We start from the raw sequence: 15,228 nt of genomic DNA, 5'->3' as shown, positions 1-15,228 counted from the left end.
TGATATCTCCAGACTTAATCACTATATCATCAATGTAGATCTCCACTAATGTGCCGATGTACTCATGAAAAATAAAGTTCATAGCCCTTTGATAAGTAGCACCGGCATTTTTCAAACCAAACGTCATGACTATCCACTCGAACAACCCCACATGTCCTGGACATCTGAAAGCAGTCTTGGGAATATCTTCCTCAGCCATGAATATTTGATTGTAACCTGCATTACCATCCATGAAGCTGATAATTTGATGTCCAGCCGCAGCATCAATCAACAAATCAGCAATCGGCATTGGATAGCCATCCATCGGTGTGGCTTTGTTGAGATTCCTGAAATCAATACAAACACGAAGTTTTCCATTTTTCTTATAAACAGGAACCACATTAGAGATCCACTCTGCGTATCGACATTGCCGAATAAACTTTGCTTCAATTAATTTAGTTATTTCGGCCTTAATGTCAGGAAGTACATTAGGGTTGCATCGGCGCGCTGGCTGCTAATGTGGCCGAAATCCAGATTTGATAGGTAACCGATGTTCAACTATTGATCGGTCTAATCCAGGCATCTCAGTATAATCCCAAGCAAAACAATCTTTATACTCTTTTAACAAATCTGTTATTCGCTGCTTACACTTGGAATCTAACTTAGCACTAACAAAAGTAGGTCTTGACCTATCACCATCACCGATATCTACTTCTACTAAATCATCTGCCGATGTGAACCCTTGACCTAATTTTCCATCATCGGCAAACCTATCCATTAAAACCCCTCTTCAGAACCGACTGCTTGGATCGGTGGAATTTCATAATCAGCAACTCTAAGGAACTCTTTTTCCCAAGCTTCTCCTGATATGCATTTAGTTCGCTCATAAGTATCTGATTCTGCCGATGCGATGATATAAGAAGAATCACCAGGGACGACCTCAATCTTATCCCCAATCCACTGTACGAGGCATTGATGCATTGTAGAAGGAACACAACAATTAGCATGAATCCAATCCCTCCCTAGAAGCAGATTATATGTACCCTTGCCGTTGATAACAAAGAACGTCGTTGGCAAGGTCTTGCTGCCGATGGTCAATTCAACGCACACTGCCCCTTTAGCCGGTGACACATTGCCTTCAAAATCTTTCAACATCATATCGGTTTTGGTCAAGTCTTGATCTCCTTTACCAAGTTTCCGATACATCACGTAAGGCATAATATTAATCGTAGCCCCTCCATCAATAAGTACCTTAGACACAGGCTGCCCATCAACTCTGCCCTTCACAAATAAAGCCTTAAGATGCTGTCTCTCGTCATCGGTAGGTTTCTCAAAAACAGCCATCATTGGATCTAGTGTTAGCTGAGCTACTTGATCAGAGAGAACAACTTCTTCCTCATTATCAGATAGTGCCAGAAACTCCATCGGCAACATGAATACCATATTAATATCTGCCGATGGACCCTTATTTTTGTGTTTTACCTGCCACTGCTGATGACCAGGCCTTTCATTGGAGGAATTTTCCTCTTGGTATAAATCCTCCTGACGCTCACGTTGCATCCTCCTTCTCTGCGTCTTTGTCAGACCCTCTGGGCACCATCGAGGAAACTTGGTTTTCCAAACCGGCTGATAACAAGTCCTAGTTGGTTCTACACGACGTATATTAGGGTCCCTGTAGAATATTTCCTCATCGGGAACTCTTGCGTTTGCCATCTCCTCAAGCTCCTCTTGATTCCTTGGAAAATATCCAGCGCGTTTACCAAGCCTCTCATGTACACTAAGTCTGCCCCCCAGCCGATCATGCACTGATGCTCTGCCTCTGATCGGCTCATTGATAGACAAACCCTGATTACCAAGTTGAAACCTCCTTTCTGAGCGATTGACTCCGTAATAACCATTACACTCAGGGCAATTTTCAACAGTTGGCAATTTAATACCTTCTTCCCAGCAATGGATGAAAAACGGACATCTCCAATGATCTTTATGTCGATTCCATTCTTCCCGACGTCTCATTTCTTGCTGTTGTCGATATCGGTCATTACGTTGACGCCAACCCTCCTGCTGCCTTCGATGAGTAATCACAATGCCAGGTCGAGGAGGATTTTTGGAACTACTGCTTTCTCCTAGCAAACCCTTACTCTTTGCATCATCGGTAGTTATCCGATGTTGGGGGTCCACTGACGCGTTTTTCTCAGCAGCCTCTGACGTCAATACCTTAGTCTTTCCTTTGGCATCCAACATATTTGCTGGAAAAGGGTGTTGATCAATTTTCATCGGCTTCTGGGCCTTGGAAGTACCAAACTTAATTCTCCCAGATTCAATAGCCGATTGTAACTGTTGCCTGAATACCTTGCACTCATTTGTACTGTGTGAAGTTGCATTGTGCCATTTGCAGTACAAAATCTTCTTCAACTCTTCTGCCGATGGGATCACATGATTAGGTGACAGCTTAATTTGGCCCTCTTGAAGCAGAAGATCAAATATTTTATCGGCCTTGGTGATATCAAAGGTAAACTTTTCTGGCTCTTTTTGACCAAAGGGACATGATATCGGCTTTTTATTCTTAACCCACTCAGCTAAGCCGATAACTGGTTCTTCATCAGAGTCAGAATCTCCTACTTCTTCAACAAATGATACCTTTTTACTCCAGTTCTTTTTAGGTTCAAAAACCCTAGTATCTTGATCAGAGATCCTTTGCACAAGATGACTAAGACTTTCAAACTCCTGAGAAGCATATCTGTCCTTAAGATGTGGCAATAACCCTTGGAAAGCCAGATCGGCAAGCTGCCGATCATCCAGCACCAGGCTGTAGCACTTATTTTTTACATCTCGTAGCCTTTGTACAAAGCTCTCTACCGATTCATCATTACGCTGTCTCAATTTTACTAAATCGGTAAGCTTCTTTTCATGGATTCCAGCAAAGAAATACTTATGGAATTGTTTTTCTAGATCAACCCAAGTAATAATAGAATTTGGTGGTAATGAAATGAACCATGTAAATGCTGATCCAGACAAAGATGATGAAAATAATCGAACTCTTAATTCATCTCTGTTAGCTGCCTCTCCACATTGAATAATGAAACGATTGACATGTTCCATTGTTGATGTATCATCTTGCCCAGAGAATTTAGTGAAATCCGGTACCTTGTACCGATTTGGGAGAGGAATTAAATCGTATGCAGGAGGGTATGGAGTTCGATAAGAATAAGTATTGACCTTGGGCTTTATCCCAAACTGATCCTTCACAATTTCTGCTATCTTATCGGCCCAAAAAGCATCAGCCTCCTGCTGACGAACTGGTTGAATTTCTACAGGAGGTACCTGCTGACATCCCTCCACATATCTTTGTAGCCCACGATCTCCAGCAATCGGCATATTTGCCATTACTTGTGGTCCATTAGCCTGTTGGAAAGGATTCATCGGCTGGGCTGCCGATGCTTGATTCTAGAAACCAGCTTGCATATGACCTTGTTGAATCCCTGCAACCTGCTGATTTCGCTGAACTGTATGTTGAACAGGTAACTGTCCTGACCAATCATTATTAGAACTCATCGGTACAAAACTTACCGATGGCTGGTAATTTGCTGATATTGTTGGATAATTATAACTGGTTTGAGGCATGAACTGAACCCCAGTTTGACTCATAGCAGGGGCTTTCTACTGCATCGGCAGTATGCTCGCCGATGGACTTGAATTGAATGTTTGAACCATAGGCATCTGGAAACCTCCTGGAGTTGGTTGTACAGAAGTAGTTGCGGCATATTGAGGCACTTGAGCCATCGGCGAAACGGCCGATGGTATAGGCGCTCTTCCTACTGCATCAAACACTTGAGGTAATCTAGGATTGAAAGCAGAAGACTCTGGAGGCATGCCATATCCCCACCAATTAGTAGGAATCTGGCTATTCTGAGACACAGGGCCTGACATAGCTGATGCCGATAGATCTGTATTAAGCTGAACTCGCCCTCCTGGTAGTACCTGATCTGATTGTATCGGTGTAGATTGAATATTTGGTGAGCCTGCCAATACTGGAGGGGAAGTAACTTCTGTACCCACAACGGCCGAAGGAGCCGATGGAGTTTTGACAGATGCCGGCTCTGGTTGATGATAGGCAGGCCCAACGTAATGTGGTGCCGCTTGTCCTTCTTTGAGAGTTCGAACCACAGCATTATGAACAGTATTGGACAGCACATTGGAATGATTAATCAAAGCATGATTTACTGCAGAATTAACCATCTCTTGAAGTTTACCAGGATTGGAGTCAAAGGTAACCTGCCGAGGCAACGGCAAATCTTGCTTCTGGATGACTTGTCCACTCTTGTTCAAGCTAAACGATCTCAGACAAAGCTGCTTGTATTCTTCTACAGCCTTTTCCATAGCCTGCCTCTGTTCTTCCTTGAGATCTTCTTCTGATACTGCGATAATGTTCCCTGAATCGATCTCGAGATTGAACATATTGATTGATTGGTCCCACTGGGCGTGCCAAAAGATGTGTTGATGCAAAAGTGATCTGCAAACACAAAGGGCTAATACCCGAATCGATATCCAAAGCGTGCCAGTCGATTTGACCTGCTAATCGACAAGGATGAAGATACGAACACTTTGGTCCTGACAACAGCGATACGCCCGGAAGTCACGGCCAAGAGGTGCTCACGCGGAACTCGAGAATCGCCGAAGGTCGCACTGAAGCGATGCAGCTCGCCGAATCAATGAGAACTCGTAAAAAAGGAAAAATATGCAAATTGACGAAGTCGCCGAAAAGTAAGTAGATGCAAATAGGAGTAAAAGTTGGTTTTGATATTGATTGATATCTATTACATTGCCCCTTACTCCATATTTATACCCTAATCTAAAGAGACACAACCAAACACAACTAGGACACCAATCCCATATCTAAGGAAACACATGACTCTTACATGAATCATACCCTAACAAATATAGAAAAGGAAATCAACTCCTATCTATTTCCCTGTCCGCCTCAATTACGATGGAAATCTCACCGTCCTCCTTCCCATCGGCATACTCCCTATTTCATCGGCAGTAGTCTTTAAGTCTTCCTTCATCGGCATACTCCCTGTTTCATCGGCAGTAGTCTTCAAGCCTCCCTTCATCGGCACACTCCATGTTTCATCGGCAGTAGTCCTCAAGCCTCCCTTCATCGGCATCGACAATAATACCTCCAACCTCATCGGCAACGCCCGAGTCCAAATCAACCTTTCCATCGACCATCACCAGCTATCGGCAACCATCTTTACAAACTAGCTTTCATCAGCTATCAAAGTATTCAATAACTTTCCCCTTGCCGATTAGTCCACTCCGATTATTTTGACACGTGCAAAAAACGGTGTCAACACAGACATGACTGCCCAGAATGTAGCAATCAATATCGGGAGTATAGGCAGTCTTAAACCAGCCACCGGTCTATCCATGCTCAAGATGCATATCATCATAATAACATGGATTGGCACTTAAAAAATAAAAGTGTTCATGATCGGCTTAGAAAAAGAGTTGTTGACCAGGACTGGGCTGATCATGAAGAGAAAGACAATGAAAGAAAATATGTTTGGTAGGAGGGCCAATGGTGTCCAGGAGGTTTAACAAGAAGCCAGAAGAAAAGGGTGCAATGCCTAAATAATAAAGAGATGGAACAGGCTCAGGCATCCGATAAACCTCAAGTATGGCGTACCAAGCAGACAGCCGATAGAAAGCAACCATTGTCTAATATCCAAATGGCTTTTCTATTGCCATCAGAATTCAGAGCTCCAGCAGATCAAGAAGTTTATTCGGATTTCGATGAATCAGAGTATGAGGAGATAGTTGCCAAGTTAATGGTTGTACAACAAGCAATATTTGATAAACCAGTCAAATATCAGCACTTAAAAGCGTTATATATGAAAGGTCTTGTTGATGGGAAGCCGATGAACAAAATGTTGGTGGACGGAGGTGCTTCAGTCAATCTTATGCCTTACACTACTTTTCGTAAACTTGGCAAAGGACCAGAAGATCTGATGGAGACTGACATGATGCTTAAAGACTTCGGAGGTAATACCTCTAAGACCTAGGGGCAATAAACGTCAAACTAACAATCGGAAGCAAGACTCTGGTCACAACATTCTTCGTCATCGATGGAAAAGGGTCATACAGTTTGCTCCTCGGTCACGATTGGATTCATGCGAACTGCTATATACCATTGACCATGCATCAGTGTTTGATTCAATGGCATGGAGATGATGTCAAACTAGTTCGTGCTGATGAGTCCATGAGCATCGCAATAGCCGATCCAGTCTTTTAGGAACTAGGAGACTTCGAATGTTTTTCTGGCAAGTCATGGGAAGAAGGCTTCATTAAGATCAGCAATGAAAGCTAACAGCCGATGCAAGCGATTGGCTCTGAGAGTTTGTTTTAGTAGAAAAGTCACGGCTTCACGTCAGCCATTGGATGAAAGGAAAATTAAGCATTGAGTCTTGGAGATGGATTTAGGCCGACGTATGTGAATGCTGAGTCAAAGTGTAAGCGCGATTCAGAGTTAATGGATTTCTTAAAGAAGTTATGTTTCACTTAATAGGATGCTTGGCCTGGGTTGATTAATCATTTGACCTTTGATATGAAAAGTTCTACGAGGTATTATCCTAACATTTGATTAACACTTGATAGCCGATTTGCTCTCGGCTCTAATAGCCGGTACCAGGAGGGTATCACCTCTAGTTCAAAAAATGAAAATCTTCAAAGACAATGAAAGCCAATACGATATGTATCGCCTATAGAGCAAAAACAAAAAGCTAAAACAATCATACACAAGGGCATTGCACTGAGGTGCATTCGTGAAAGAGATGTCTTTGTTCATTGGTTCCCCTAAGTACAATCTAGTCGAAGACTTTGTTCACAACATCCTGAGCGGATGTGATGTCCACGATGGCCTCTGTTGCTACAGTGAAATCTTCTATCAAATCTTCATGTCCCTCAGAGCCATCGCCAATCATGAAGCCAACCTCCATGGTGTGGAGATCATGCCCGGTTTGGACCTGCGCCGTAGTTAGCGCCACCGACGCGCCGTGACGAACACCATGAAGGGCAATCTCCTGGACATGGGCCGAGATGTCTTGGAGACAAGCGTTAATGAGGAAACCCCTAGCATTAATGGCATCCACAGTGGTGTTTGCCACCAACTGGAGAGACTCCAATTGCACCGTTTGAGCTGGCGATCATAGAAGAATATCAAGACAAAGGCAATGGAAACCAGAATAGAAACGTTCATGGATCTCATCTTACCTGCTACCATGGTATCAAACTCGGCCAGCCACACTCGAACGGCGCTGGCCTCCTCCTCAGCCGCATTAAGGGCTGCTTGAAAGACCCCTAGACGAATCTCAAGCTGGTCAAAAGAAGCGTCGGGCATCATCGCCGTCATATGAGTTGGAAGAACCTGATGATAAAGCCGGCATGGAAGATGCAACATCAGTGGGTTTGCTGGTCCTAGGGAAAGGATGAAGGCTATCATTCACAATGAACCTATAAGCGAGTCAGAACAGGTCACCATCATGAAGAGAGGTTGCCAATCTCACCTCATGTGTCGGAGATGCTGGTTCATTGGCATGTCTTCTACCGGGATCTCCTCTGTCGCGCGCTTACCTCGATTATCTTCATCGGCCATGAGGGATGATGGGATCTATGGAAGAAAGGAAGAAAACTGCTGTAGGGTTTTGGTAGGTAGAAGAGAGCAAAGGAATAGTTGCGAATAGAGATATTTTTGAGGCTGAAGCCCTCGGCTGGTATTTGAAGACATCAAGCGAAGAGGCGGATGCCTCAGGACGTGCAAAAGGCAACCACAATTAATAGAAGGTGAAACACCACTTCACCAATGTCGAAGAGAATGCGACGCCAGATGACTAAGGATGGAAGATCGAAGGGCTCTCTTAATAAAGGCCGTGTTTTCAGACCTAGATAGAATTAAAACCGAGAGTCTAGAATTGGCTATTTCCAAAATCGGTTCTTCAACCAGAACAAAGGACCTGATCTTCAAAAATGAAAAAGGGAGACAAAACTATGGAGAGGTTGGGAATGGATTGCCCTTGATGACCAAGAGTAAAGGAGACACAATCACCCTATGCACAAGAATTCTTCTAACCACTTGAGACCTTCATAGCAAAAGGATAGACCATGGAGGGTCCGGCAGAGTCGGGAGCACTCGAGGAGGCAGATAGAAGAGAAACATGGCTGAATTATTGAGTTGCTCCCGCTATGGTCAGATAAGCATTTTATAGCTGGCCCGGAAAGATGAGTCCAAGTGCCTATGAAGCAATGATGCTCTCGTAAAAGTTTTGAAACATGGGCTCGTGAGCAGACATAGATGAGGACAAACAGTAGACCCTAGATTGAGATTCTTTACCTATGACTGCGGACCTATCGAGGGCGTTGGCATGATAATTTTGGAATAAAATTACTTTTATCCCAAAATTAGGGGGCATGTGTTTACACTAAAATTTGGAACAAGAGTCATAGGGACTCGAAAGCTCTCAAGATCATGTTAGTAGGGAATCAATTGCATGTGGATTGGGATCAGCTGATTTGAATGCAGCACTGGAATCGACTTTCATCATGCAGCGCTAGCAGATAATGACAAAGGCTATGATCGGTGCTAGGACGAAACATGATGGACTCTACAAAAGGGGAAAGATTAGAGTCCAAGTTATCTTAAATTAGGAATGTTTTCTCTAGGGTTAAAAATTGTGATGAGTTGTGCTTAGACAGGAGTCATGCACAGGTCCCAGGTATAAATACCGAACCCCGGCTATTGTAGAGACAACAATCAATCTAATATACAAGTCATTTAATTTTTTGGCTCCGGCCACCCCTTAGGAGTAGGAGTAGAGTAGATCTCGGTGAGTTCTTCAGCAAGTACGACTGCATCGATCCGGTCGACCTCCACTGCTTGTTGTAAGTACCATCATGGCTTATACCTCTATTCATACAGCTGCATCGATCCGGTCGACCTCTACTGTGACTCTGGTATAAGTTAGTTATCGATTCTTGCCTAGTTCAAGTATGGCTGCACCGATCCGGTCGACCCCCACTGCATGAACTAGATTAAGGTCAAGTTATCGACTCTACCTTAGAATGACAGTCTTTGGTAGATTTATTAAGTTACTGATATTGCTTATTGCTTTCATTATTCATCTAAATTACAACAATATCACTCTGCCCGATTGGGATTGATCTAGATCAGCCTTATATCCTATTTAGCCCATCATTTGTTAATCTAAAACTGATCTAATCTGTACATTAAAGGATGAGTTATGTTTTATCGGCTGTTTTACATCAATCTTGATCGTGCATAGCATGTAGTTAAAGCATATTGCATCTTGAGTAGATTTATTAGCTAGCGAAAACCGTTCCATGGCCCGTTATCACGGCCTATGTGATTTTGCCTCACACCCCACTATTAGCACCGTGAAGTGGGGATTGTTATTCGGTACATCTATTTCTGATAAGGCATGACTTTAACTATGCGCTATGCCTGAATCAGCTGTTTTAGCCGATATCGAGTGCTTTCACGAGTAGTTCGCATCACGAGACCATTGAAGTAAAGATAGGTTGAAAGATGTGTTAGCCCCCATGATCTTATTATTATATTATGGACTGCATGATTCTGCCTCATACCCCACTGATATTAGTAATTAGTTAGGGTCATTGAGTCTATTGTTATTTCTATGGCCTGCATGATTCTGCCTCATGCCCCACTGGTCATAGCGATAGATGAGATCTAATAGATTTATTAGATTTATCTTTATTAAACAATTAAATGGTGTTGAATTGTTTCTTTATATAAAAGGGGTTCGGTTGCTTGTAATCATTGGCTCAGCATAAACCAATTATTGTTGACATCTTATTGCCATTGATTAATATCTGCTCAAATAATGACATTTATCTTGAATGATAATCGATTCTTCTTATACAACCCAATGAGCTTTAACCGATTTATTCTCATGAATATGCTGATATCGACTGTTTGGTCAATCTCCTTTCATATCGACTCTCAGAGCCACAGATTCTGGACTGTCTAGCAACACCGGCAAGTTCCACCCTTAATTACTGATAAGCTTTCTCTCCTTGTTAATTATAGGGTCAAATTGATTGGCATGTCTCAGGAGGAGTGCATAGGATCGACCATCCCTGCGCTGAAGCAAGGTCGATCTACAGCTCCATCGAGTAGACTCTTCCAGCTTGCTGCGTGTGTCCTCGGCACAGGACAAAAATTCTATGTTGACAGATACATGTCGGACGGAGAAAGGATCGAGTGGAGACTTTTATGATGAATTGCAAGCATGATATATGAGCAACTATAGGTCCCATAGGTACATGTTGGATGGACAAGGGTCCCACAGGTACACATCGCACGGAGATATGATCGAGCGGAGACTTTTATGATGAATTGCAAGCGTCATGGATGAGTAACTATAGGCCCCACATGTACACATCGGATGGAGAAAGTACCGTGTGGATATCTATGATGAAGCTGGTCGTTACAGATCAAATATTGTTCAACACAGATGTGTAATTAGTTTAATAATGAAGCCCTATTCATCACAGTTTTAAAGGAGATCATCCTAGATGAGTTGAGTGTGTGATCTATGATGAAACCCTATGCTCTTCTATGATGTTTTTTGTGACGATGCCTAATTTCATCATAGAAAGGGAGGGTTGTAGGATCGTCACCACCAATCTATGACAAAATGGAAATACTCATCATAAAAAGTGCTCTTCTATGATGGTTTTGGATTCGTTATTAACATTTTCATCATAGAAGTGGATAATTCTAGTAGTGATTGGTTGATCCCTTGTCAAGCTTCTTCACAATGTATTCATGGTTATCATGAGAAGGTTGAGCAATGCACTTTCCCTTCAATTGAATCAGGTCCCTTTTTAGCCTCTCAACTTCTTCATTGAGCTCTTCATTTTCTTTTATAATAGAATCATCACAAGTTTCCACAAGTACATGCTCAACAAAAGGTTGGCTTGCTTGAGAGCAACAATTGTTAGCACATGATAAAGTAGATTGAACTTGTGTACATGTGAACTTTTGTGTGTGAGGTTGATATGATTTTACCGTTGTTACCGCAACCTCATGAGCAATTTCTAGCATGAGACGAGAATCCATAAGCTTCCCATCAGAGCACAAGAGCTCATCATGACTGTCTTGCAAAGTCTCATTCTTGCTAGTAAGCCTTTTCACTTTGTCCTTGAGCACATAATTTTCATCTTCTAATTGAGCAACACAACATAGATAATTAATAGCATGAGTTTGTTCAATTGACAAGTTTCCATACCTTTTGACCAAACTAGCATCAGAGCCCTTAAGTTTTTCATGCTCTTTGGTCAACTTCTCCAAGCATTTGATCCTTTTGATGACAAACTTGTCTTGCTTGTGAAGTGTTTCTTCTTGCTCGTCATTTTCTCTATGAGTTTGAGCACCATCAACTTGTATTTCTTGCTTAGACGTGCAAGGTGTTGATCGATCTCATCATCATCACTTTTATCTTCACTCTCACTTTCACTATCACTCTCACTTTCACTTTCACTTTCACTCACACTCTCTCTTGTCATATTGTTCTCTTTCTTTGCCATGAGACCCACATGAGAAGTGGCATAGAGAGATGAGCTTCTTGGTGAGGTGGATTCATCATTTGGCCGCCACCGATCACAATCTTCTTCTTCCTTCAAAATGTTAGTCTCACAAGAACTAGAGAAAGTAGAAGTACCACATCCAAAATCATTGTTCCTAATCACCATTTCATTACCTTCCACATATGTTGGTGAGGGAGTGGATGTGGCATGATCACTTTGACCATTTGAGAGAATCACTTGAGGCTCATCATTTATGGGTGAAGTTGAGAACTCCTCAAGTGGTTCCTCCAATGAGAGCAACTTCTCATCATATTTGGACTTGTCATATCTTTCTTTGAGTGTGGTCCAAATAAGATGAGCATCCATAAGTGGTTCACCATCTCCAAAATGTCGGTATCAATAACATCTTCACTCAAAGCACTAAATAAGACATTAGTAGCTTGAGCACTGTGTTGTAGGCATTTCACTTCCTCTCTAGATAGATAGACCAAATCATCACTAGGCGGTGAAATGCTCACATCTACAATCCGCTCGATTTGAGGACCCATGTCGCTAAAAATAGTAAGCACACTAACAGACCAAGATGCATAATTTGAACCATCTAAAAGTAGAAGTTTTAGAGACACCTCCTCACTTGTCCACATCTCTCTCATGGCGGTTAAGCCCAAAATTGAGAGCCTAGCTCTAATACCACTTGTAAGGACCGAGATGCCTAGAGGGAGGGTGAATAGCACTACTAGAAATCCTTTCATCTATGACGTTTTGGGTATGACAATCCCAAATTTGGTCACTAAACAAGGTTCATCAATGACGAAATTTCGTTATTCATCATGGATGACCGGTTTGGGCGTCAACCCTTTTGTTCAACTATGACAAAGTAGAAGAAATCATCATAGAAATGTTGTGAACTTCGTCATAGAAGTGAAGCTCAGTAGTTTCACCATTGAGGTCCCACCTGCCAGCCTAAATTTTCATCATAAAAGTGAAATGAAAAAAAATGTGCAGTGCCTAGGAATCGAACCCAGGACCTACACTTCCCAAGCAAGATGGCTTACCATCACACTACGAATTTAGACATGTTACAGAGTGGGAACAGTAATTTATTATCTATTTGAATAATTCATATATTAAAAAAATGTGCGGTGCCTGGGAATCAAACCCAGCACCCTTCACTCAGAGTCAAGCTGCCTTACCATCAGAACATGACTTTGGTCATGCTCAGAGATGAATTTTTTTTCTTATTCGTTTATTGAATCAATTCTATGACTCAAACCCAATCCAATCGTGTTGCCCCCAGATCCAAACCCAACCCAAATCCGGCAGAGGGCGGGAGTAGGTTCTCCACTGGTGGCAAGCCTCTCCGATGGCCAGCTCCGGTGAACCGCTCTAGCAGCCTAGCTGGTATGTGATGCGCTGGCGAGCAACTGCTCTGGTGGTGTAGTGGGCTGCTCTGGCGAGCACCTGCTGCAGAGTAGGTTCTCTGTCGGTGGCGTGCCTCTCGAGAATCTACGGTGAGCCTCTCCAGCAGACAACTCCGGCAAACTGCTCTAGCAGCCTAGCTGGTGCGGGATGCGCTGGCAGGCAGCTCCTCTAGCGGTGTAGCGGGCTGCTCTAGCGGGCACCTGCTGTAGCGTAGCTGCTTCGGTGTGCACTGGTGGCGTGCTAGGGTGGCTACTTCAGCTACTTAGAGGTATTGTCCCCTCCCATTGCTTGCAATTTGTAGAGCAGTAGATGTTTAGACAAGGATTGGTAGAGCAGTTCATGGCTTTTGTTCAGCTACTTAGGCCTAATTTTTTTTGCATTCAGAAGATGGATAGAACATGGATTTGTGCTACTCGATTCAGCGATGAGTTCACTACAGGTGTTGATTAGTTTATGTCTTTTGTTCGAGATAGATTCAGTCCGAATGATGCTATACGTTGCCCATGTCGCAATTGTCTGAATCAGTCTTCACAGAGTCTGAAAGATGTGCATGACCATGTTTATCTCCATGGATGGTTAGCTACATATATTCGGTGGGTACACCATGGAGAAGATTTTGATGTTGACATTGTGGAATTTGGAGAGAATGAAAATGTACCTGCCTATCTAGGTGATGTGGTAGATGTGGAGGAGCCCGACAATGAAGATGATCATGATTCAATAGAGATGATTGCAGACTTGTACACAGCTGTACAACAAGATGGAGAACAACCTATGTTTGTGAAAGTTCTTGAAGATGCAAAACATGCTCTTTGCCCGGGTTCAGTTCAGTCTAGGTTCTCTTTTCTAGTAAGATTGCTACATATCAAGTCATACTACAGGGTCAGCAACACAACATTCAGTGCATTTTTGAAGTTATTGTCAGGGTCATTCCCCAATTGTTGTCTTCTAGATTCATATGACAAAGCAAAGAAGTATCTCAAAGAGTTGGGCCTTGGATATGAGTTAATCGATGTCTATGACAATAACTGTGTGTTGTTTCGCAAAGGACTTGAAAAACATGACATCTGCCCAAAATGCAAGGAATCTAGGTGGGTAGATGGAGATGCTGCCAAACAGATTCCTAAAAAGATTTTGAGATATTTTCCTCTTATACCAAGGCTGAAGAGGATGTTTGCAAACAAAGCAACATCGGAGGAGACCCGGTGGCACAAGGATAAAAGGGTTGCTATGGAGAATGAAATGACCCATCTAGCTGATGGCTTAGCCTGGAAAGATTTTGATGTTGTGTTTCCAAGCTTTGGTAGAGATGCCAGAAACCTAAGGCTTGGTTTAGCAACAGATGGGTTTAATCCATTTGGAAACATGGAACACAACTTATAGCATGTGGCCTGTACTTGTAACGGTATACAATCTACCTCCATGGTCATGCACCGCTGCATCAAACTGCATAATGGCATTGCTCATCCTAGGACCAAAGTCTCCAGGCAAGGACTCTAACGTATTCTTATAGCCTCTCATTGAGGAATTGTTAAAACTCTAGGAGGGAGTCAGTACATATGATGCATTCACTGGTGGGAAGTTTGACCTTTGTGCTACAGTACTATGGTGCATCCATGATTATCTAGCTTTGGGTGTATTGTCAGGGTGAATCACTAAAGATTACTATGCATGTATCTATTGCAACAAAGATCCATTATCAAGGAGTCTTAGGAAGAAGATATGTTACATTGGACACCATCGCTATCTTGATAAAACCCACAAGTGGAGAAGAAGCTTGGCCTTTGATGGACACCGAGAGAACTGGGGTGAGCCAGGAAAGTTGAGTATGCATGAGACATCGGAGTGTCTAGAGAAATTAAAAGATGTTACTCCTAGTAAGGCTGATGGTACTAAGAAAAGGAAGCGAGGACAGAAGGACAAGGAGCCAAAATTGTTTAGCCGAAGGTCCGCTCTATGGGACCTTCCTTATTGGAAATACTTGAAGCTACCACATAATCTTGATGTGATGCATATAGAGAAGAATATATGTGATGCCCTTCTTGGCATAATACTCTGTCTTGAGAAGAATAAGGATACAGTTAATGCAAGACTTGATTTGCAGGATATGGGCATACGTCCTGATTTGCATTTAGAAGAAGATGAAGACAATTCAGTTTCCATGCCAGCAGCATGGTATTCCATGGAAAAAGAAGAAAGGGTTGC

The 15,228-nt window shown here is 42.7% G+C and overlaps 1 protein-coding gene across 1 annotated transcript; it reads left to right on the top strand.

The window, feature by feature from the left end:
* The first annotated feature begins 13,447 nt into the window (after positions 1-13,447).
* Positions 13,448-14,406, top strand: LOC136526190 (uncharacterized). The gene is made up of 2 exons (XM_066518947.1): positions 13,448-13,462; positions 13,549-14,406. The coding sequence occupies exons 1-2, from the start codon at positions 13,448-13,450 to the stop codon at positions 14,404-14,406; spliced, it is 873 nt and encodes a 290-aa protein (XP_066375044.1).
* The last annotated feature ends 822 nt before the right edge of the window (positions 14,407-15,228 follow it).

This window comes from Miscanthus floridulus, chromosome 19 (assembly GCF_019320115.1).
Source record: "Miscanthus floridulus cultivar M001 chromosome 19, ASM1932011v1, whole genome shotgun sequence".
In the NCBI taxonomy this organism is placed as follows: Eukaryota; Viridiplantae; Streptophyta; class Magnoliopsida; order Poales; family Poaceae; genus Miscanthus; species Miscanthus floridulus.
Note: the sequence above shows the minus strand (reverse complement) of the source record. Positions and strands in the feature narration are given on the sequence as shown.